The 25,843-nt window shown below is 44.1% G+C and overlaps 1 protein-coding gene across 5 annotated transcripts in view; it reads right to left on the bottom strand.

The window, feature by feature from the left end:
* The window catches only part of ST3GAL3 (ST3 beta-galactoside alpha-2,3-sialyltransferase 3), a 237,255-nt gene that overhangs the window by 126,433 nt on the left and 84,979 nt on the right, over window positions 1-25,843 (bottom strand). For 3 of the 5 annotated variants that reach the window (XM_038760591.1, XM_038760590.1, XM_038760589.1), the window contains exons 4-5: window positions 25,113-25,247; window positions 6,354-6,396 (exon numbers count right to left, since the gene is read on the bottom strand). In XM_038760591.1, coding sequence (XP_038616519.1) covers window positions 6,354-6,396; window positions 25,113-25,247 — 178 coding nt within the window. The remainder of the gene's footprint in view (window positions 1-6,353; window positions 6,397-25,112; window positions 25,248-25,843) is intronic. The other 2 variants (XM_038760592.1, XM_038760593.1) reach the window with 1 other exon arrangement.

Genomic DNA, 25,843 nt, shown 5'->3' with positions numbered 1-25,843 from the left:
CTGTGTCTTAATTACCTCATCTGTAAAATGTGAATTAAGACTGTGAATCCCATGTGGGACCTGGACTGGGTCCAACCTTGTATCTAACCCAGCTGCTCAGAACAGGGTCTGGCACATAGTACGCGCTTAAGAAATACCATACCAAAAAAAGGTCAAACTTTGCATTGAAGAAGGCCAGCCGGCTGGTGTCCTGGTGGATCTGAATGATTTTACTTGCTGGCTCTGTGGAGGAAATAGCTCTGGAGCACACATGACTTGACCAACACAGGGTTCTAAACCCCAAGATCTCTCACACTCATTAACTTTCCAAGAACAACAGTGAGAAAGTCAGCATCTCTACACTCATAATCCTATCGTTTGTTAAACTGACTTTTTGCAGAAAGCAACCGTAGAGACTGGGTTTGGAGAGAAGAGGCTGCTCAAAGAACACATTTTAGTGCCTGAGGGATTGCCAGTAGGGAATGCGCTCCTGACTGGGGCTTGGAAGGTTGGGTCGGACCCTTGCAGACAAGTTGTAAGTGACTTACATACCTCTGAATTTGGCTATCAGCCCCCCTCATCTGTGGCTAATGTTTGCCAAAGATAAGAATGTTCCTGCATGACCAGCAGGTCCCTATGTGCTCATAGGGCTGCAGAGAGTGTGGGAGGAATTACTGTCACCCAATGAGCAGCTAATATTTCTGGGGAGGTGCTTTCCAAGTGAAGGGTGGTGATTTCTTTCTCTTGGTAAAATTATTTGTACTGCGGAATTGAATCCTCCCCTCCCCATTGCCCCAACTCTCTCCCCTGCATTACCCCCCTCCCCACCCCACAGCACTTGTGTGTATATGTACATATTTATTATTCTATTTATTTTATTGATAGAATCTATAATTCTATTTATATTGATGCTATTGATGCCTGTTTACTTGTTTTGTTTTGTTGTCTGTCTCCCCCCTTTCTAGACTGTGAGACCATTGTTGGGTAGGAATTGTCTCTGTTGCTGAATTGTACTTTCCAAGCGCTTAGTACAGTGCTCTGCGCACAGTAAGCACTGAATAAATACGACTGACTGAATGAATGAATGTGGTGCCTCCTCTTTTCAGCTCCCTCTTGTCTCCTTTAACAGCAGAAAATGGGTTTGGTTGGTTCAGTTCTGATCTGAATCAGGCAAGGGCAGGGGTCAGGGAGTGGGGCCTATGATGGAGGTTTTCTCTTTCTGAAATAAAACCCTTTCTTCCAGCTGATTTGCAATATATCTGACTAAGATCGTGGCCTCTGACTGGATCTCAAAGCACTTCATTGCCAGGCATCAACTCAATGTCAAAATGACCTTGTGAACTCAGCAGATGTATGCTCAGTAAAGACACTGAGATACCCAAAGATTTTTGCCCACTCATCAGATGGTGAGAAAAAAATATTAATTTCACCTTAAGCCTCAGTTGGCTATCTATTTATAGCTTCAAACTTATCTTTGCAGAACATTTAACTACTCTGTGCTTTTTGGTACCTTGACATAATATCCTGCAGTGATTTAGAGATGATTAAACATGATCCAAAAAAGAGTATTCTTTATAACATCTAAAATTAAATTCACCTTTAATTTAATTAAATTTTCTCCAGGCAGGGAAGATTTATTTAATGAAAGAATTTTACCCTCCCAAATCCAAACAAAACTTCCACATAATATAGCAAAAGTCAAGGGAATTTAAAACATCAACAACATCCCGCTCCGTACGACCAATTTTTACACACTTTAATCGCACTTGCTCTCTGGTTAATGAGACTACGAAGCACATTTTTCCATTTGAACTTGAAAAAAGGGACAGAGAGAAATAGAACTACTTCTATTTTTAAAAGAGACCTAACAATTTAAATTCAAATCAAAATGAGAAATCTACTTCTGGCTGTTGCTATTTACTCAGCTTTGCGCCTCGGTGAGGTTTCAACAGAACGGGATGGAAGGAGGATGAAACGGATTGCACAAACCAGTTTTGTGGACTTCCACCCGGGTTTACCAGCATTCATAACCTACATCTGGCCCCGTGTCACCCAACCTTGGCGTTTTACAGTGAACAATGCAGTCACAGGGACTGTTTATCTGCTTTGGCCCAGCATTCTTTGTTCCCACTCTCTGAGACTTCCACTCATTTTGGCGCCCTTTCTAAAGCTTTTCTATTTCCCCTGCCTTTCTTGAGCTCAAGTGTCCTGCAGAGAGAAGAGTACTGTTTCCAAACTGGGGTTTCCAAAGGATTCTCTATCCTCTTCACAAAGGGAAACCTGCATTGGCCTGGTGGAAGGAGCAGGAGACTGGAAGTCAAGAGAGCAGGGTTCTAGTCCCAGCTTTGCCACTGGCCTGCAGAGTGAACCTAGGTAAGTCACTTAACTTTTCTGAGCCTCAGCTTCCTCATCTGTGCAATGAGGACAAAAATAAAAGGGGCATTTATTAAGCTATGTGCCAAGCACTGTATGAAGTGCTGAGGGAGATACAATGCAATCGGATCATAAGCAAACTCATACACATATATCATACTCTTCTAGACTGTAAGCTCTATTTGGGCAGGAAATGTGTCTGTTTTCTGTTATACTGTATTCTCCCAAGCACTTAGTATGGTGCTCTGCTCACAGTAAGCGCTCAATAAATACAAATGAATGAATACACAGTCCCTGTCCCACATAAGGCTCAGTCTAAGAGACAGGGAGAATGGGTATTTAATCCCCATTTTACAGATGAGGCACAGAGACGTTAAGTGACTTGACCAAGGTCACACAGCAGGTAAGTGGCAGAGCCAGCCTTAAAACCCAGGCCCAGGCTCTTTCTTCTCCACTACACTGCTTCCCAGCCTCAGAGACTGGAAGCCCCATGAAGGACTTGGGGCTGTATCCGATCTGAATGTCTTACTTCTAACCCAGCATTTAGCACACAATATTCACTCACTCATTCAATCACATTTATTGAGCGCTTACTGTGTGCAGAGCACTGTACTAAGCACTTGGGAAGTACAAGTTGGCAACATATAGAGACGGTCCCTACCCAACAACAGGCTCACAGTCTAGAAGGGGGAGACAGACAACAAAACATGTGGACAGGTGTCAAGTCATCAGAATAAATAGAAGCTAGATGCACATCATTAACAAAATAAATAGAATTGCAAATATGTACAATAGATATCAATAATAAGTAGTAGCAGTTCAGGAAAGCCCTGAACAAATTTCCTTAACTGGAATATATTCTTCTCAAAACAGGAGGGTGCTCCAATCTCACAGGAGAGTTGCAGGCTTAATAGGGAGCAGGGGTTTCAGATAACGATGGTCTCAAGTGACTATTGGAAATGAGAATGCTTCAAGGTTGCTGGAGGGCAGGTTCTAAACTGTATTAAAATGGTTTGCTTATTTAAATGGGTGCCACATAACTTCCTAAGTAAAAGTTTATTAGAAAATTCTAATGAAACTTACCTTTTCCCAGTTTGAAAATGTCTTCACTCCTTGTGTTTTTTTAACAAGAAAATTGATCCTTCCCAACTATTCAGCTTCAGGAAACATCAAGATAGTAGCATCCCAAAGATGGTTAACTACTTTTTTCCGAACCCATAAGATAATTTAGTTTGTGATTTATCCGCGTTTGGAATTAGATTTAGTGATTAAACGGTCTTTTTTTAACCAAATGCTGAAACTGGCCTTCGATATAGTTTGAAATCTTATACCCTTTTCTTATTGTTGCATCTAGTTCCCCAAAGAGCTGTCACAAGGAGAGTAAAATATTGCTTTCAGAGGGTTACTTACTACTAATTCAATCTCAATCGATGTACAATTAATATGAGTTACTTCCAAGTTCCCTTCCATGATATTGCTTCCGAAGTATATCTGCCTTCATGCTGTTCAGCAAGGATGACTGGGTAGCTTATTGTAGTCTTAATGACAAGCATGAAAGACTCATAAATGCGCCTGAAGTAATCTGTCCCTTTCATGAGCCTAACAGTCGTTACTGGCAGCAAGTTAAATATAAACCCATTGCCTCTTGTTCCTTAGGGAAGATCCCACTTATTTTTCTTTATCAATTGGAAGGTTTTTTTTATTCCATCCTTTCCTGATCTCAAGGAGTTTGCCGTCTGATTCCAACTGTCCTAACTGAAATAAAACTAACTTTCCAAAGACTTGGGTAAGCTGGTCTAGGCTATAAAAGAAAACTAAAAAAAAAAAAAAAAAAAAAAAAAGGAAAACGTTCCTGAAATCCTCAATCAGCAAAGAGAGAGTCATTTCATGGCCACAGCAATAAATAGTTTTAAATATGCTGATACCTAAGTACTTCTGAATAAGGTAAATGAGGAAAGCAACTAAGAGGAAACTACATAGCAAAATTTACAATATCATAGTCAAATTCTACAGGCAGCGTTCAATGGGATGGGGGTATATTTTGATTGCAAATAAATATTTGCCTTGAAACGTGGCAGAAAGTAAAGAGTAGTCTGCTCCCTATGTTCTAAAGTAACGCCGGCCCTGACGTCAGACGGAAGATAGAAACTGTTATACATGAAAGAGGCCACCTAATTTCTTGAAGGGGCCACTGGTCACCCAAGGTATTTGGAGCTTTCAACATTTTAGAAAACATGATCAAGTTTATCCTTAGTGTAGGTTTTACTATTGCATGATCCAGCGCTTAGAACAGTGCTTTGCACATAGTAAGCACTTAACAAATGCCATCATCATTATTATTATTATTATGAGACACACAGAGAAACCACTTCTGTCAACAGATTCAACCTCAACCTAACATACATTACTTTCAGCCCTCAAGCAAGGATTTCCCAGCATGCTTTGCTTCCCGCTTAGTCCCACCTTCATTATTCAAGACTATAGAAAACTGATCACATGACTTGATTTTTAATCCTTCCAGGAATAGAGCTCATGGATCCTATCCAATTTTAGTGGTTTGTATGACTCTTGAACTTGGCTTGCGAACATAAATTAATGCAATTCCTTTGGAAACAATGGCCCACCATCCTAACTTGGCCCTCAGAGATGGGACTGAATGCATTCTCTTCCTCTCTCTTTTGTTAGTTTGAAGAAGATGACTGGAGAGAATTGGACAGGAGAGAAGGGAAACAGGCACTGACGGCTTAAAGAAGACATGCTGGGGATCCTTTTCCTCTGGCTAATGATGATTTGCCAAGCATGTACCCATGACAGCACAAGAGTCCTCACTGAGTCAAAACTCAAATGTTGAATGCAACTTTCCACCAAGTGGAGCGGAGTCCAAGTCGGGGAGAGACGCAGAAACAAAGAGTAAGGTCCCAAATGAAGCAAGGCTCATTTCTGAATGCACCCAATTTTTCTTTAGCCCTTTTCATAAATCGGCACTTCTGATGTCAGATTCCAGCAGTTCTGGGAGTACACTCAATGGTTTCCATGGGCAACAACCCACAGACCTTCATCTCCAGCTAGTTTAACATGCTGCCCCTCCAACAACAAACTGCCTTTCCTGACAGCTTCCCTGACTCTGGAGATTCTGGCATGTGGCCACACAAGAGCAGCCTGGCATTTGGAGTGAGAAACCTAAACTCAATGCTGATTTGACTCCCCTTTGCCACACCTCTAGATCACCTGGATTCCATAGCCAATGGGTCAAATGCCAAGAAGCCTTGGGGGACAAACCAGAATTTATCCAATGGACCCTCCCACACTGGCCTGCTACTTCTCTTGGCTTCCGTATTTGAGAGATTTTCCCATTCGGTTTCCAGACGCAGGTAATGTGGTGTACCCTTGCCATACAACTACAAGGAGAAAAGGTAACTGTAGTCCAAGATTCACAGGGATGTTCCCTTGATCCACATCATCACTGGGCTGGGGATAAGCCAGTACACACCCTCTTCCAACATGAAAGGGCAGACTCCCTACTGAGTTCACCTGACTAAGCCCTCATTTCCTTTCCTTTTTACATCTCCTATGCACTTAGATCTGTATTCCTTAAGCACTTAATATTCTCCCCAGGCCCTCAGCATTTATACAGACATCCCTATACTGTCCCATTTCCTTTACTGGAAATGTATTTTAATACCTGTCTCTCCCTCTAATAATAATTACGGTACTTGTTAAGAACTTACTATGTGCCAAGTACGGTACAAAGTGCTCTAAAATGTAAGCTCCCAGTGGTCAAGGATCCTTTCTGCCAACTCTACTGTATCGGACTCTCCCAAGTGCTTAGTCCAGTGTTCTGCATCCAATAAGTGCCTAAAAAATACCACCGACTGATCGACTAACTGGTCAAGTCAACCGATACACATCCTCTAGGTCACCCTTGAATCCCCTCACTGTTTTGTCTTCTGAGAAAACCACGGAAGGTCAAAGGAAAATCATCTTCCCAGCACTGTACTCACAGTTTTGAGTCGAGTTTCAGAAGAAAGCCCAGGCGGTCATATTCTGAAAAACAAAACCCAAAGGCTTCATTAATGAAAGGGCAGCCAGGGCCTTCTCTAACAGGAGCCCAAAGAGCATTTGGGTCTCACCAGAGTGAATAGTCATTCCATCAGGTGTGAAGGCTACAACTTGAACAGAAAATAGAAACCATAATATTATTAATCATCGTGATACCTCCAACTGCTAGCGTCTTTCAACCAAAGGTCCCATGGTGTTTGCAGATTTTAGCCATTATGCACACAAGAAAGAATGCTTACTGAAATGCACTCATCAAAAATAAATTAAGTTCAATTCCCAAGTCCCTGAAGGTCCCAAAATCAATACCGTTAAATGAGAGCTACATTCAAGAAAACCTTGAAGGAGACTCGCATATTACCCTGTACTTGGGCCATAACAAGCTTTTCTGCTTCAAACTTAAGACTAAAATGGATGCTTTTTATTAACTCTTTGGGAGATTGTGAGGCTAAAATAACATCCTTGCAGGTTACCAGACTGCGGGGAGAGGCACTTCAGAAATACTGATGAAGATGGAGTTGCCCATCAGGAAAGAAGTACTAGCCTGGGTCTTGGGACTCACCTTCTCTCCTTCTACAGCCCAGCCCGCACACTTCACTCCTTTATTGCTACCCTTCTCATTGGGACTCCATCGTGCTTATCTTGTCACTGGCCCCTGGTCCATGTCCTGCCTCTGGCCTGGAATGCCCTCCCTCCTCAAATCCAACAGACAATCACTCTCCTCCCATTCAGAGCCTTACTGAAGTCCCATCTGCTCCAAGAGGCCTTCCCACACTAAGTCCCACCTTTCCTCATCTTCCAATCCTTTCTGCGTCGCCCTGACATACTCCCTTTGCTCTTTCACCCTTCCAGCCCCTCAGCACTTATGTACATATCTGTTAATTTATTTATTTGTATTGATGTCTGTCTCCCTCGCTCTAGACTGTAAACTCATTGTGGGCAGGGACTGTGTCTGTTTATTGGTGTACTGTACTCTTCCAAGCGCTCAGTACAGTGCTCTGCAGACAGTAAGCGCTCAATAAATATGACTGACTGAATGAATGAATACTCACAAAACCCACCCAGGAACTGGCTATCAAGGGAGGCTATAGAGTCCCTTTCTGTGGAGATGTTTTATGGACAGGCTGGCTAGCAATCTTTCTGGAAGCAGGTGGACAGACCAAATGTTCCCACAAAACGTCTTCTAGTCTATTACCCCATGAACCTGCCCCCAGTTCATGTCCCATTAGGAGCTCACGGCCTTAATGATGGCATTTGTTAAGCGCTTACTATGTGCAAAGCACTGTTCTAAGCTTTGGGGGGGGGGATACAAGGTGATCAGGTTGTCCCACGTGGGGCTTACAGTCATCATCCCCATTTTACAGATGAGGTAACTGAGGCTCCGAGAAGTTAAGTGACTTGCCCAAGGTCACACAGCAGACATATGGCAGGGCCGGGACTTGAACCCATGACCTCTGACTCTAAAGCCCGTGCTCTTTCCACTGAGCCATGCTGCTTCTCATCTTACAGAGGAGGTAACTGAGGCACAGAGAAGCGACTTGCCCAAAGCCCTACAGTTGACAACTGGCAGACCTTGGATTAGAATGTGCAGCGTGGCTCCGTGGGAAGAGCCCGGGCTTGGGAGTCAGAGGTCATGGGTTCTAATCCCGGCTCTGCCTCATGTCTGCTGTGTAACCTTGGGCAAGTCACTTAACTTCTCTAAGCCTCAGTTACCTCATCTGGAAAATGGGGATTAAGACTGTGCGCCCCATGTGGGACAACCTAATCACCTTGGATCCCCCCCAGCGTTCAGAACAGTGCTTTGCACATAGTAAGCGCTTAACAAATGCCATTATTATTATTAGAACTCAGGTCCTCTGACTCCTAGGGCTGGCCTCTTTCCACTAGGCCACGCCGCTCGCCTTATTTGAAACTCCTCTGCCAATGGAGATTCCTTTCCTATATGTGAAGCTGGTGATATAGATGGGGACACATTCTGGATTCCAGATGGCAAACTGTACACAAACAGGCTTTGTGTGGGTGGAATGGAGGGCGGAGGAACCCGGAGAGGGAAGGGCCGCAGTGGCAAAAAGGAAAAGATCCAAAAGAACAATCGGTATTTCAACGCGTGGCAAATGAAGGAAACTGAAACAAACATTTGTTTGAAATGTAAAATGTTATATAATCCCTTTTCAATCATTCATTCAGTCGCATTTATTGAGCGCTTACTGTGTGCAGAGCACTGGACGAAGCGCTTGGGAAGCAGAAATTGGCAACATATAGAGATGGTCCCTACCCAACAGAGGGCTCACAGTCTAGAGGGGGGAGACAGACAACAAAACAAGACATATTAACAAAATAAAATAAATAGAATAAATGTACAAGTAAAATAAACAGAGTAATAAATATGAACAAACATATATACCCTTTTAAAAAACTTCAACTTCATGTTTCAATTTAACTGTAAAACACTACAACAATGATAATTTCCAATCTGAGAAGCAGCGTGGCCTAGTGGAAAGAGCATGGGCCCAGGAGTCAGAGGACCTGGGTCCTAATCCTGGCTCTGCCACTTACCTGCTGTGTCACCTTGGGCAAGTCGCTTCACTTCTCTGTGCCTCAGTAACCTCATCAGTAAAATAGGGATTAATTCCTCCTCCCTCCAAATTAGACTGTGAGCCCCATGTAGCACAGGGATTGTGTCCAACCTGACGATCTTGTATCTTCCCCAGTGCTTAGTACAGTGCTTGGGAACATAGTAAGCACTTAAAATCCATAAAAAAATAATGATTTTTCCTCAGTCAATCAATAATTTTTATTGAGCACCTTGTGTGCAGAGTACTGTACTAAGTACTTGGGTGAGCATGATATGAACTTTCCAACCTCAACATTTTTCTTGAACAGGCAGTGTGCGTTTTCATAATGTTAACCACCTCCTGGGATTCTCCCAGGGGAGTTAATGAAATTGTGACAGTTTGTGGGTGTCAAACTATGGTTATGTCCCCCCAAGTACAGCCCCGGTGGCAGGAAGCTACAGGAATGTAGGGATCCTCACCCTGTCCCCACTGTCAGAGAAGTCTCAAGAGTGTTTCCTTGGCAGTGACTGGTTGTGAGGCGAGATGAGGCTACAAGAGCAGCAATAGAGAACAAGGCAGGTTTCATGAGGCATAGGAGTCTCCCCTTCCACCACGGGTACCCAAAGAGCCACAGTTCACAGCCACAGCCACAGTTCACTCACAAATGTTTGGCGCCCACAAGAAAGATGGACAAGCTGGGGGGGGCCGATCTGACAAAAAGACACCACTCTGTATGAAATGAGACAGATTGGAAACACAGAGCATTCTGAGAGAATTAGAGAGTAGACATAAACCTCAGGAACAACCAAATTAAAGAACATTTTCTAAAGCAAAACCTCCGACTGCTGTATAGATGGAATAATGCCTAAAAATGTCATTAGTCAAGTCTAGTCAGTAGGCAGATTGAGTTAAGAAACATGCAGCTAGAGGAGCCACGCCAAGGCTGAAGCAACTTGAAACTCACCAATGGCCAAACAAAAGACTTATCCACTGCACTGAAAACTAGTGGAAGGGAAGGGGGACAGTTTCGTGAAGAAGAAAACACCCCTGGAGGCAAAGGATAGAAGCTGAGATGGGGCTCATGATTTTGAAACAGACTTCATTCTGCCTGCAGGAAAAGAGGCAAAGCCACAACAGACTGGTCTTGCAAGTTGTTTTCCCATCTGCTGATCAGAGCACAGATGATGTCATGATGATGAGTGCTAGTGTGGAAAACTGTTCAGGGGTGGAGAACCCAATTTGTTAATTATCCTAATCCTTTCTTGAACGATTTTGCCCATTTCCCTGCTCATTAGCAAGGAGAGGAAGGAGGAGAAACCAATTCATTCATTTATATATTGATTCTGGAATTTTTTAATCAATCAATTCTTATATTAATCGAGTCTCCCCTGAACCGTCTGGAAAATTTTCTCAATGAAAGAGTAACAAGAAGCGCTCAACCTGAGTGAGCCTGGGGGGAAGGGGAGGGTGCATGTGTGTGTGTGTGCGTGCGCGCACGCATGCGGGTGAATTGGGGTGTTTTCCACAGTATTCAGAATAAATGACCTAAGTGTTGATGACCGCATTTTTTTTATGGTATTTGTAAAACTATTACTATGTACCTAGCACTGTACTAAGTGCTGAGATAGATATGAGCTAATCAGATTGGACAGAGTCCATGTCCCAAATGAGGTTCACAGTCTTAATCCCCATTTTACAAATGAGGTAACTGCAGCACAGAAAAGTTAAACGACTCGCCCAAATTCACATAGCAGACAAGTGGCGAAGCTGGGATTAGAACTCAGGTCCTCTGACACCCAGGCCTGTGTTCTTTTCACTAGGCTGTGCTGTTTCTTAATTTTTAACTAGTAGTTTAAATGGAAAATTTAATATGTGCTCATCTGCATAGTCTGACAATTATCTGGTTTAGGCGCACAAAGAACAGAGCTATTCCCCATTCGTCTGAAGGGCAGAATGAATGGGTAAACAAAATAGCAAAGGCTGGACACAGACCCTTTCTATCATCTTGTCCTAAGTCCCCCTAATCAACTAATGAATAAAAAATAAGAAAAAAATTATGTTTTTTCTGTCTTCCTCTCCTGTCAGTCAACATGTTCGCTGAGTGCCAACTGCGTACTTGGCACTGTCAAAAGCACTGTGAGGAGATGCTCAAAGGGCCCCCTTGTGATCCAGCCTGCAAGGAGCCTACAGTCAAATAGTGGAGGCAGGGCAAATACATTCAAAAGCCAAAATAAAGACAAAAAAAAAAAAGACCAGAAATTTAATACATAAGCACTCACGATTTGTAAAAATACAAAAGCCAAATCCAAAACCAAACATTTTCCACGGTATTCACAAGTGGTAAAACATCACAACATATCCACCTGCATTCTCATCCACCTTTCAAAAATAAAAAACAAAACTGAACCAGTCACAAATAATGTGTTATGGAAAGTCCAGGCTTAAACAGGAGTTGAACATTAAATTTCTCTGACCTAAAAGAACTTGTGTTCGCCTCGAATGAAAACCGTGAAGAAAGCCTAGATTTGAATCAGAATCTCCTAAGTGCCAACAATTCAATAAGGAATCAAAAGAGAATCCCAGAAACAGAAACCCAGCCAAATATAGCAAACTTTATACATGATTCACAACATATGCCAAGTTAATGCTGGCACAAAACTGGGCCCGTCGCCCAAGCGTCCAACAGTACCCAGTAACCAGCTGGTGGTCAATGAAGGAGAAATGTTTAGTCTAATGGCCTCAGTTTTCGGCTAGACCACCCAAACAGAAAGTATCAGCCAGAACAGAGTACATGGAAGATTAAAATACATACAGGTATATTTCACACTTGGGTATCCCATATTCCATATGCGTTTTTATGGACTGAGTGCTTTGTGTCTGTGAAGATACTTGGAACCTCAGTTCATGTTCTGCTTTTATGCATACCACGTAGCATTTATTTATAGTTCTGTTTTTAAAGCTTGTTTCTTCCAAGAAGCTTAAAGTGCTTTACACGCATTAAGTCATTAACCCTTCTAGTACCATAGATAGTCCATTTTTAATGCTACCAGAGTTGAAAATGAAGTCTGCTTCCAGAGGAATTTATAAGAGACCAAGCATAATCCCAAGAGATCAAAGACTCCGCTTGGGGGAAAGGATTGTCAGGGAGAAGGTCACACTGAAAAATGCAGGCGATACCGAGGAGACTTGTTCACTCACTAAGGTTCTGATTGTGGAGCGAACTCCCCAAAACAACCCTTTATATCACTGGTTAGTGCTTTAAAATAAGGTATGAGGATGAAATAACATATTGAGACACTTTCTCCACATGCACAATTTAAAGTTCTATCCTAATGCTACAACAGAGCTCTGTTGTCTGCTAAAAGTCAAGAAGAAATATAGCAAGGCTCTACGGAGGGAATTTGCTCCATAAAATGCATGTCGGGACAAGTGATGAAAGGGTTTACTGTCAGTAAAGATCAAATTATTGACAATTTAGTGCAGAGAGGAGCCCCAAAATCCTGAACTTCCTGCAGGTGAGAGGAATTAACCACAAAGCAATTAAACCCAAGAGGAAGAAAATAGGAGTTACATGTGCAGAAAAATGTTAAGAACTTACTGCAACACAGGCCACAAAATAAGGCATTAGATATGTTTGGGTTTCCAGTTCCACCCCAATCTTCTTTTGAAAACAGTCCAGGTCGACCTCCAGTCGTATCATCAGTGTTACACCCAGAATCAGGCGCATAACCAGAAATCTGCGCTTGAGAAGATCGTTCCGCCATATGGTAAGACGTCTACATCAATCGCCTTCGCTACTGGCAACAAGTGTAGAAGCTGGTTAACAGGAACTGTGGTAGATGAGTTGAGATCAGCCCTGGCAAAGACAGGGAAACGGCGGATCCAGGAACATCAGAGAGGCTGATCTCCAAAGCCAGGTCTCTCCTTAGCTCCATAGGGAGTCAGGGAAAGGCAGAGTATTCAGAGCTTCCCATAACTGGTGTCTCGCGAGCTCTCTTGCCTGTCCTTGGGGCCATCTCTCTCTTGCCATTGTCCCTTCCATTGTTTCTTGCCCACCTCTACATGGATCATTGGATAGAGAAGCCATTAGACCAGTGTGTAGACCGGTTGTATTCTGATTGTCTGCTTTCTGGGTGTCGTCTAATCAGATTGGTCACTACATCTGTATAGTGACCAGACTCCTCTCTAAGCATCCTGTTGCCACCACTAGAGACAGATCACTGGGCAAGGTGAACTACTGATCAGCCCAACAATGGCCTTGCTTCTGTTCCACAGGGTGATTGTTATCAAAATGATTGTCAGCTCAGGCCTGAACCATCACACACCCAGATTACTGAAAGAGCTGGCCTGCCTCCCTCCGGTCTCTAATCTACTCCCATCCAGTCTATACACTGCATCTACAATCACTTTTTACTTCCCTTTCCCCTGGGTGCCTCAGTAGTACACCACCATGTAGCTCAAAGAAGTTACAACACCTCCCCATGAGTTTTAAGGTTTTACCATTGTTGTGTACGAGAAATTCTGATACACAGGGGATGACCTGCTAGTCAACCTTGATTTTGCAGTCACTGACGAGTAGGGGAGACTCTTCAGGGAGCTCTGTTCCTCCTGAGTTAGTGAACACCCTCACCAAACTCGGCTTGATTAAAGTTCCAACCCTTTCATCGATAGCGTATTTCAGCCCCCAGCCAGCAAGAGTGCCAGCTCTGTCCCTCCCCCTGCTTCCCCATCCTTGGCATGAAACATGGGGACATAAGAAGTGTCACTCGCCCTCTCCCCCTGCGTGGTTTCTGTCTCCAACCTGGTCCAAATAGATCGCTTGGACTGCTCGAGAATAAAGGGAAACAGCAGCATGAGCCAGGGCCCCCTGTGCCCGGCCCTTGTCCGGAGCCACCCTCCAGCCCACGAACCTCAAGGCCCCCGATTCCAAGCCTCACTTTGTTGTCAATCGAAGACAGTGTGGGCAGGAAGGGAAAGGACCCAGACACCCTGGCTTACAATGGCCCCTGGGAATGGGCCCCATGGGGCACCTCAGCTGCTACAGCCTTGGCTGCCAGTTCCACAGTGAGTCTCCCAGCCGCAGCGCCTTCTGTTGCTGCTGTAGAGTGGCTTTGATCGACTCTGGTTCCAGGGAGTTCCTTCTCAGGCTGACACCCTGGGGAGCTCTCCCTAAGCCTGGGGTGGCTACCTAAAACCAAGAGGCTGTCCATCTCCAACACGTGGACAGGAGTCCCAGGAAAAAGGAAGGAACTAAAAATTGCCCATGTTTCCCCACAATGTGCTCAAGTTCTGCCAAGCCTTCCCAGAATAGTGGGAATTAAGCATGACTGAAGGAGGGAGAAATGCCAATATGAGGAGACGAAGCCAGTGGGCCAGTCTGGAAATCCTGACTTTTAATCTGGTGCACCGTCCAACAGAGCAGGGCCTCTTAAAACCTTGTCATCACCCAACCTCCCCATTAACAGCCACCTGCCCAGTGCCCCACATCAGCTCGCCACCAAAAATATGGACGTCCACATGTCTTGCAGGCGCTGCCAACACCAACAGAGTCCTACATCTCCTACCTCCCTTCAGGACACAAGGGAAGAGGAGCGGAGGGAAGGGGGAGGCCGATTTATTCTGCAGCTGCTTGGAGTTCTGAAGGCCCAATCCTCAATGGCCCTTCGCGAACTCCCCTGCTCCCCCAGTTTCAGAAATGATCAACTAGAGTTAATTTTGCAACAGCTGTGCTGAAAATCCTAAAGCTTAAGGAGATTGAGAGGAGGAGAAAAAGAAAGAGGAGAGAGAGGAGGAACCACAGAATGGGGGAGCAGCAGCCACAGAAATTTGGTGACCATAGTCCAGCCCTGTTTTTCCATTTTCTTCAGGGACTGTCAGCAGCCAGAGGATAAATTACAAAGGAGCAAAGTAGGAAAATGAAGAGCTGAGGAGCAAGGAAAGGAACTAGAAAGGGAGGTGGCGGGCAAAAAGAGCAGGGAAATGGAAGAAAAGGGATGGAGTTTGTTTCAGCCGTTGAACAGCATGAGGAAGGAAAAGGGAGAGAGCGCAAAGGAGAAAAGAAAATTGGTCTACACGAAGTTGATGTTGAAAGGAGGAAGGGAGGGAGCCAGGACTGTTCAGAGCAAGGTTTGTGGCCAGAATAAGATTTGTAGGTTGTCCCCACAGAGAGAATGTGGTGGGTACTTTGATTATACCATCACTAAGCATCTTAGCAAATGCTGTGATTCAAATGTCAGGCTCCAAACAATCTGACCTGAGCCTAAGATCTGGAGCTGCTCTTGACTATTTGGGGAAACGATGTCAGGAGAAAAATGGAAGGGACACCTGGAAAGAATTTATGGTAATACCACTAAGTAGGCCATGGCTGCCAACTTTTCAGAGATATGATGGTACCAGTTTAAAGATGTGGCTCTGCTTTATTTCAGCCAGTGAATGGTGATTTGGTGTAGGCAAGGGTTAAATGCCCCCCCACACCCCAAGGATGTTTTGTTTGGGGGTTAGGTAAGGTTTTGGTAAGAACAGAGGGCAACCCACAAGGGATTTTAAGTGTGCGTCAAAAAGGCATGGAAGTTTTGAAAGCAACATGGCAGAAACATCCTTTAGATGTGGAGAACAAGGGCATGGAAGCACTGAGAGGCAGAGTGTGATAAAATGAAATGACTGTGGGAGGAGATTCAATGTATATGGAATACCAGGAAGTAGAGCACAATGAGGAGGGGAGAAGGGAGAGGGAATGGGAGAAGAGTGTGGCCTAGTGGAATGAGCATGGACCTGGGAGCGAGAGAACCGCTGTGGGTAGGAAATGTGTCTATTTATTGTTATACTGTACTCTCCCAAGAGCTTAGTACAGTGCTCTGCACACAGTAACTGCCTAATAAATAGAATTATTAAAACCAATTAGGAAGGAGGGTGGAAGGTAGGAAGGGTGATGTTAAGACTCTAAGCTCCTGACGGGCAGGAAACATATCTACCAACTCTGTTGTATTGTATTCTCCCTAGGGCTTAGTACAGTGGGCACAGAGAAAGTGCCTGATAAATATCACTGATTGATATACTAATAATAATAATTACAGTATTTGTTAAGCGCTTACTATGTGCCAGGCACTCTACTAAGCACTGGGTGGAGACAAGCAACTCGGGTTGGACACTGTCCTTGTTCCACGTGGGGATCACAGTCTCAATCCCCATTTTATAGATGAGGTAACTGAGGCACTGAGAAGCAAAGTGACTTGCCCAAGGTCACAGAGCAGACAATGGCAGAGGAAGGATTAGAACCCATGACCTTCCCACTTCCAAGTCTGGGCTATATAATAATAAATGGCATTATATATCTACTATATCCACTAAACCATGCTGCTTCACAGTAGGTAGACACATCTAAAATAAAACTGACAGAATGATAAGTTGTTACAGGGAGATGGCACAGAATGACCATCCTGAGATAAGGACAAAGGAAGTTTTGGTGGTACAGAAGGGTGCAAAATACAATTTTATACGGAACTGATAGAGGCACTCAATAGGCTTTTAGCTAGAAGTTTTAATGAACTCCTGAGTTCAGGTAAGATGAGGAAGCTGATGAGACGAGAAATTATCACCACTCTGAACAAGACAGGAAACAAGAAGGCTATAATGATCAGACTGTTGAACACAAACAATAAGGGTTCTAGGGGAGTATTATTAAGGAGGTTGGAGATAGTGAAGACAGAGATGGCATACAGCCTGTGGCGATGTGTGGCAAAAGGAAGTGCCTCAAGCACTTGACACATTTCTGCACATGTGTACTTCCCAAGCGCTTAGTACAGTGCTCTGCACACAGTAAGCGCTCAATAAATATGATTGATTGATTGATGTGAAGGAAGGGGCTGGCTCTAGACAAGGAGGGCCTTCAATGGCTATGACTTTCTGATGAAGGAACCAAAACTTTACGGGATCCCCGGTTGGTTTATAAGATACGAAAGATCAATGTATGGAACAATGAATCCCGGCTCTGCCACTTGTCAGCTCTGTGACTTTGGCAAGTCACTTAACTTCTCTGTGCCTCAGTTACGTCATCTGTAAAATGGGGACTAAGACTGTGAGCCCCATGTGGGACAACCTAATAACCTTATATCTAACCTAGCACTTAGAACAGTGCTTGGCACATAATAAGCGCTTAACATATTCTATCATTATTATTATTTTTATCATTACTACAATCACAAGTCCAATCACATGCAAAGACATGGATGGGACAGTGACGTGGATAAAGTCTCGCCAACAGTTGAAGGATATGGAGTTCAGTGTTTCTTCACGGCACTTGAGGAAACAAACTCATGCCAGGAAAGATGAGTAAAGAGATGGTATGACAGTAGAGTGAGGAGGGGGGGTTATAGAAGAGACAAATGGGATAAAAACGGAGAAAGGACCAGTCAGAATTCTAAGGAACAAGATGATGAGAAAGAATTGGGAAGCAAAACTAGAAGGGTCTGGAAAGAAGAGTAAGACCACAGAGATTAGAAAATCTCATTACAGAAGGGAGTGAACCTAATGATTTCTGATGTGGCAATGTTTTTTTAAAGGTGAGCTCTGGGTGTGGAGTGGCAGACAATTATTTTTGTTCTGTTATTTCTAGGGGCCTTGTTTTATGCACTGTGGGGACACTGGATCTATTTTAATTTTGCTAAAAGTGAAGTCATTTACTTTGGAATGAGGGGTGTTAGCAAAGATCATGGTGGAGGTGTCTTACGGTTTAATTTATGTGTTAACTTTTGGAATGCAAGAAATAACGAGGAATGAGACCAGAATCCTATCCCCCATCTCCCACAGTTGGAAAAATGGTTGGAAGGCTCTTCTCAGTTAAAATGAAACAGGGGGAAGGGGGCTAGAGGGTTGGCACAGCTTTGGTAAAGAGGTGGGGAATGGAATAATTTGTTGGGAATGAAGAAAACAAATTTAGAACTCAAAGAAAGTAAAATGTACATATAGGAAAATCCTGAAGAAGTTCAAATGGAGGGAGATACTGAAGAAAAACTGACGGATGGCAAATCTAAATGAAATGAAATTATGAGGGAAACCCCAAAAGTAGCATGTGGTTCAAGATGCAGAGGGAACAGTTAAAGTGAATGTAAAATGTGGAGACAAAGACAAAAGACAAGGATGTCAAAAAGGAAACAGGAACATTTTGATGAGCTGGGCAACGAGAGAAGAAATAAAGAAATGGGGACTTTCGTGTTCAAAGGAGGATTCTAGGTCTGAGGGAAAAACCCAGAGAGAGAAGGGAAAAGATGCTTCTGCCTCCCTCACAATAACGTAAGACTCCGGGAGCAAAAGACAGACTTGTTATCTCAGTAAGGAGGGCATATTATCAGCATCATTAACAGCTCTTCCTCAGAGCTGTGTGTAAGGAGTATGGGCAATACATGAACAAAGGGTTTTCTTAGTGTCACTTTCAATAATAATAATATTGATGATGATATTTGTTAAGCCTTTACTATGTGCCAAGTACTGTACTAAGCGCTGGGGTAGATGCAAGGTAATCAGGTTGTCCCACGTGGGGCTCACAGTCAATCAATCAATCAATCAATCAATCGTATTTATTGAGCGCTTACTATGTGCAGAGCACTGTACTAAGCGCTTGGGAAGTACAAATTGGCATCACATAGAGACAGTCCCTACCCAACAGTGGGCTCACAGTCTAAAAGGGGGAGACAGAGAACAGAACCAAACATACCAACAAAATAAAATGAGTAGGATAGAAATGTACAAGTAAAATAAATAAATAAATAAATAAATAGAGTAATAAATATGTACAACCATAATCTTAATCCCCATTTTAAAGATGAGGTAACTGAGGCACAGAAAAGTTAAATGACTTGCCCAAAGTCACACAGCTGATAAGTGGCAGAGCCGGGATTAGAACCCACAACCTCTGACTCCCAAGCCCGTGCTCTTTCCACTAAGCCACGCTGCTTCTCATCAGCTTACTCATCAGCAAGCACCTCTTATCTGTAAACTAATTCCTTTCCAACATCTCCCAGTGCAAAGCACAAGCGGTATCCATCCTTTGTGTTTCTGGGTTAAAGGCAAAGCCTCCCTGCATTGGTATTAATATGCAGGGTTTAGTGCACTTTTCTCTTCCAAATTTTTTATGGTACTTGTTAAGTGCTTACCCTACTAAGAACTGATTAGCTGATATGAGCTAATCAGGTTGGACACAATCCGGCTCACAGTCTTAATCCCCATTTAACAGATGAGGTAACTGAGGCACAAAGAAGTCAAGTGACTTGCTCATGATCACCCAACAGAATTAGAACCCAGGTCCTTCTGATTCTCAGGCCCGTACTCCATCCACTAGGCTCTGCTGCTTCTCTATTGGAAGGGATCTGCTCTTTCTGGAAATTCTCATGTTACTGAAGAATCTCTAAATCCTCCTTTCCGGGCGTGTTTTTCTCCTCTATGGTAAATGACCTACCTTCAGTGTCTGTGGTAGGCAGTATGGCACGCCACAACTGGTTCCTGAAGAACTGTGTCTTAGGGAGAAATGTTGCAAGTCAAGGTTTCCTGAACTGATGCTCTGCACACTACAACCTACATATGGCGATTAAAAGCTTAGCAATCTGACATGAGATCGAGCAACACTCGCTATTTAATTCAGAAGCACCATGGCCTAGCCTGGAAATAAGAGGGAATGGGTTCTAATTCCAGCTCTGCCAAGTGTCTGTGTGTGTGACCTTGGGCATGTAACTTCACTTTTCTGTGCCTCAGTTACCTCATCTGTAAAATGGGGATTAAAACCAAGCCCCATGTGGGACATGGAAGTAGTGTGGCCTAGTAGCCAGGGGACCTGAGTTCTAATCCAGGCTCTGCTGTGTGACCCTGGGCAAATCACTTCTTAGTGCCTCAGTTTCCTCATCTGTAAAATGGGGACTAAATACCCAGTCACTCTCCTACTTAGACTATGAGCCTCATGTGGGACAGGGACTGTGTCTGACCCAATTACCTTGTATCTACCCCCAGTGCTTAGAACACTGTTTGACACACAGTAAGCACGTAACAAATATAATGGTTATTTATTATTATTACCTGTCCCAGTGCTTAGTACAGTTCCTGGCACGTAGCAAGTATTTAACAATACCATTAAAAATGACATGAAGGGAGACAATCTCCCTGATGCCATCCTTTAAAGGGGTCACTGGCGAAAGAAATGCCCTGAGAGGGTTCTTTCCAAACCCAGAGTTTGAAAGATGGCTGGTTTTACCTAGAGGAATAAAAGGAGCTGAGTAAATCACAAGATGATTGAGCTTGATCAAAACCCATAAGAACCTCAAGGAATCGGGAGGAAAAAATCTAGACTTTCCTTGGGAAATATGTTCCAATAGGAAAAAGAAAAATTGCCTTCCCTGAACTGCCTGTGCCCTCTATTCTATTAGGAGACTATTTGCCTTACTCCGCGTATATACTGCTGGGGAACAGTAAATCATTCCTTCATCCTATGCTGAACAGGCAAAATTAACCATGTTTTAGTGGATATTTCTGTTTTCTCTGTTACTGAAGTTATATCAGTTTTCCCAATAACAGTCAGAAACAATACCGACTAGAAAGCAGTATTCTTGAGGTCCATATGACCGAGAGCATGGGTTTAAGCTTATCTTTGGGGACGCTCCCCCAGCCCCAGGACAGCCCTATGACCCCTCACCCTGCGGAGACCCCTCTGAGGCCAAGTAAGCCTAAGGGCTTCCCCCACTTCCCAAGCAACACCGCCTACCTTGACTCTCTAGCTTGGCAATAATAATAATAATAATTTTGGTATTTGTTAAGTGCTTACAATGTGCCAAACACTGTTCTCAGCGCTGGGGGAGATACAAGGTAATCAGGTTGTCCCACATGGGGCTCACAGTCTTAATCCCCATTTTCCAGATGAGGTAACTGAGGCACAGAGAAGTTAAGTGACTGGCCCAAAGTCACATAGCTGATAAGTGGCAGAGCGGGGATTAGAACCCATGACCTCTGACTCCCAAGCCCACGCTCTTTCCACTGAGCCACGCTGCTTCTCCGTACTACTTCAGCTTCTCTGGTACTGCTGCCCACTTTCGTTCCCTTCCCTTCCCTACAACAATGTAATAATAATAATAATGGAATTTATTAAGCACTTACTATGTGTTGGGCACTATGCTAAATTCCTTACGGGGCTCCCAATCACTTAACCAATAGTATGAATGGCACTTATTCTGCACTTACTGTGCTAAGCGTTGGGATAGCTACAGGACAGGGGAAGGGAACGACAATTCTGAACTCTCTGGCTAAATAGCCCAAGGAAAGTCGGCTGCGGGCAGCTAAAACGTGACAGATGCTGGCCGAAATTCAACCGGCTCCCACAGTTTACAGGTCTTGAAAATAAATCATGAGGTAAATTGAATTAATCAAAGATGAACTAAAATAGGAAAAGCAGCTTTACAAAATAAACACCCCGAAATTCACTCGACTAAATAAAGCCAGCTGACCCTGAACATGAATGCCTCTGGGAATAAAGAGCCATCTGTGAAAAGAAGAAACCCAAAATATCCAGAGGACGGAGCTAACCAACTTTGTGAAATGTGGATAATTTTAAACTCTCCCATTTCCTTTCCCAATATCCTGGGCTGCTACCAAAGACACCTTTCCTTTTGGTTTTTCCTCCACAACACTTCCCGGACCCCGTCCTTCTGACCCACCCAAATGGCCACCCCTCCTGATCCGAGCTTTTTTTTTTTAATGGTATTTGTTAAGTGCTTATTACACACCAGGCACTGTACTAAGCACTGTACTAATCAGGTTGAACAGATTCACAGTTTTAATCCCCAGTTTACAGATGAGGTAACAGGCACAGAGAATTGAAGCCACTTGCCCAAGATCACACAGCAGACTAGGAGTCAATGGGAACTTCATCCAAAAGAGATTCTGCTCCTTTAAAAATGCAGGGCCTGGAAAAAGGCGGGATGAAGATGAGTGTGACACCGGCATTTTCCAAACAGAAAGGTACAAGGGCGATAGGGAAACTGATTTCCAGAATCCAGGGGATCTTGCAATACTCTGCTGCTGGTAGGAGGACCCCTGGCTGGAAAGCCATGTGATAGTTATGGAGGGGAGCACGGCAAGTGGAAGGAGCCTGGATAATGGAGCCAGGAGATTTAGGTTCTAGCTCCATCACTGATCAACTGTATGATCTGGGCAAGTCTCCGGGCCTTAATTTTCTCATCAGTAAAATGGGGACAAAAGAAATTGTGAATCCCTTGTGGGGCAGGGACAGTGTCCCATCTGATGCTCTGCACACAGTAAGCGTTCAATAAATGTGATTGAATAAATGAATGAATAACCTTGTATCTAACCCAGAGCTCAGCATATACTGAGTGCTTGAAAAATGCCATAATTATTATTGCCCACCACTTCCACGCCCACCACTCCCTCCCCTGGGTATACAATCTTTCACTGGCTGGCTCTGCTGGAAAAAATCCTCATGAAACTTTCAGTTAACAGAGGCTCTTGTTGTCATGCCACTTGTCATGGGACCTCGCTAAAAGTCAGAGGAAAATAAAGTTGAGGCACACCCCTTTTTGGAAAAGGTGCATTTTCATCTGCTAATATTTGTTTGTAAGGAGTTCCAGGGGGACAGGTCCCCTGCATGGCCTACCAGAGAGAAAATGGGACTGGGAATCAGGAGAGCTGGGTTCGAATCTCAGATCTGCCACTTCCCTGCTGTGTGACCTTGGGAAATTTGCTTAACTACTCTGTGCCTCAGTTCCACCAGCTGTAAAAAGGGGATTCAATATCTGTTCTCACTCCCCCTTAAACTGTGAGTATTGTGTGGGACAGGGACGCTGATCTGACTGTAATTACCAAGGCACTTAGCACAATGCTTAGCAACATAGTAAGCGCTTAACATATACCATGCTGCTGGAGAAGCAGTATGGCTCAGTGGAAAGAGCGTGGGCTTTAGAGTCAGAGGTCATGGGTTCAAATCCCCGCTCCACCAATTGTCAGCTGTGTGACTTTGGGCAAGTCACTTAACTTCTCTGGGCCTCAGTTACCTCATCTGTAAAATGGGGATGAAGACTGTGAGCCCCCCGTGGGACAACGTGATCACCTTGTAATCTCCCCAGCGCTTAGAACAGTGCTCTGCACATAGTAAGTGCTTAATAAATGCCATTATTATTACCACAATTATGATGGTATATATATATATATGTACCTGCATATATGTACCTGTATATATGTGTATATATATGTATATCACCTGTATATATGTATATCACCTGTATATATGTATATATGTTTGTACATATTTGTTACTCTATTTATTTTACTTGTACATATCTATTCTATTTTATTTTGTTAGTATGGTTTTGTTCCCTGTCTCCCCCTTTTAGACTGTGAGCCCACTGTTGGGTAGGGACTGTCTCTATATGTTGCCAACTTGTACTTCCCAAGCGCTTACTACAGTGCTCTGCACACAGTAAGCGCTCAATAAATACGATTGATGATGATGATAAGGGCAGGATCAAGTCTCACTAAAGTCTCTGTGAAAGCTAGTACCCCTACTAAGAGTTCAATATCCCCAATATTGGGGTGGGGGGGAGTTCCAGCTTTGAAAAGAAGTTGCTTAGTGACAGAAAAATATTTTTGTCTGAACTTCCTCTGGTTTGCTTTGGTAATGGTATCTGGGGGACCTGTCAGGGCAGAACATCTTTTGACCAATCGCTTGCACATCCAAAGGACAGGTCGATGTCACATGCGGCAGCTCAGAGATCTCAGTTCAGGATCTTCACCCCACTTCAAGGCTTGGCTATACATGAAATACAGCACACGCATCTAGTGATTAACACACTCACCAGTCTCTGTTGCTCTTCCTGCCACCACTAATTGTCTCCCCACATCGGGTTATGGACTTGGATTATAAACTCCTTGAGGGCAGGGGGAGGGCATTTTACCTCTATCGCACTTTCCCAGGTATTTAGTATGGTGCTCTGCCCACAGTGGGACCTTAACCATTTCTGTTGATTGGGTGACCAAACTGATGCTCCTGGTCCTCTCCTGATTCCACATGGTCCCCTCTCTTTACCCTTTCAAAATGCTCGATCCATGCCAGGAAAAGCAGGAGAGGGAGCCACAGACAGAATCTGTTTCCTCTAAGCACTTGAAATTTGCCCCACCCTCAGCCCCAAAGCACGTAGGAACACAGCCATGACGTATCTTAATGTCTGTCTCCACCTTCAGTCTGTAAGCTTCTTGTGGGCAGGGAGGGTGCATACCAACTCTGCTGTAGATTACTTTCCCAAGAGTGTTGAACAGTGTTCTGTACACTGTAAGCGCTCAATAAATGCCACTGATAGATGGACTGAGTGCTCAGAGAGGAGAGGGATGGGTGCATGGGGCAGGGTCCTGATGACACCATCCTTAGCCTCTCCCACTCCCAAAAATGCCCCCCAACCCCTTATTCGATATGTAAAAATCAGTACCCAAGATGTTCTTTATTGGGAAGCCTTAATTACTGCCCAGATTCCTGTCCGGTGAACCAGACTGCAAATATGTTCCCACAGCAAACATCGCCTGGGATGGCCCAGAGGGGCAAGAATGCCCATCTTCTGCATTCTTCGCTTACCTGAACAAAAGAAACACCAACTCCTGATCAAACCCCAAACAATGCCTACTGGATTTTCCCTGCAGCCTGCCAATATATTTCTTCAGGCAGGGGGAAGAATCCAACATGTGTGCTAATTCAAAGTTAACCGTCCCGAAGTGTCAATGGATGAGTTCTGCTGCTGACACAGAGATGCTTCTACTACCCGTCTGCTGTGTGACTTGAGCAAGTCACTTCACTTCTCTGTGCCTCAGTTACCTCATCTGTAAAATGGGGATTAAGACGGTGAACCCCATGAGGGGGAGGGACTCTGCACAACCTGATCTGCTTGACCCACCTCAGTGCTTGACACATAGTAATACCACAATTATTATTATCAATATTATATTATCAGTGTACAGAGAGGGGAGCCCCTGTTGACTCACAAACATTCCAAAGGCAATCAGAAAATTTGAGGATTTGATTTCTCCTCACGAGCATCTGACACCTAGGGTGGGGTGCATTCAAAGCTCTATTCTTCATTACGCCGATTAAGCAGCACCTGAAATGACACCTACTCGGGTGGGCGGGGCCAGGAACAGCCACAGGGTCTTTGGAGTCTTTCGGGTTTCTGCCTTTTCCTGAGTCTGCAGCAAGACACGATGGGATGGACGTCGGGAGCGTGAGAGTCACAGTTTTTCTCTCTCTCCTTCCTGTTTGACAAGGAAAGCTAACCCTCAGTTGGGCAGAGACCACACAACTCAAGGTTTTGTCACAGACCTAAAATTCCCCCAAGGGCTGGAATTTAAAGCCAGAATCCAGGAACTCCTGACACGTAAGCGCCCAGATGCCAACGAAACACTCTCCCAGGCCAGGAGGCTGCTTCGGCAGAGGCTACTGGGAAGGGCAAAGCGTTGCAGAAAGGTATTCTCAGAGCCCTGAACTCCAAGAGACAGCTGTTCTTGGCAACTCGCACATCTGATGGGCATGAGCAAGTGTCTGCAAACTGCAGCCCAGGGAGCTCATCTGTTTATAATCAGCCTGGATTTAACCTTGGTTGCAATTGCATCCCAAACAGCTGCCAAAGTGTGCAACAGACTTAATTGGACAGGAGACCTGGGTTTGAGGAAAAAAATCTGAATTCCTCTTTGGACCCCCTTCTTCTGAACCTTAACCACCAAAGTTTCAAAGATAGAAATCAGGAGCATCTTTTTTTGCAGTGGAGGAAATGAGAATCCCAATTATTGCTCCAATTCAATTTTAAAAGCGGAATCTTGGAGGGGAGGAAGGGGGACCCAAATTTTGAAAT

Source organism: Tachyglossus aculeatus, chromosome 18 (assembly GCF_015852505.1).
Source record: "Tachyglossus aculeatus isolate mTacAcu1 chromosome 18, mTacAcu1.pri, whole genome shotgun sequence".
NCBI classification, from domain to species: domain Eukaryota; kingdom Metazoa; phylum Chordata; class Mammalia; order Monotremata; family Tachyglossidae; genus Tachyglossus; species Tachyglossus aculeatus.
Note: the sequence above shows the minus strand (reverse complement) of the source record. Positions and strands in the feature narration are given on the sequence as shown.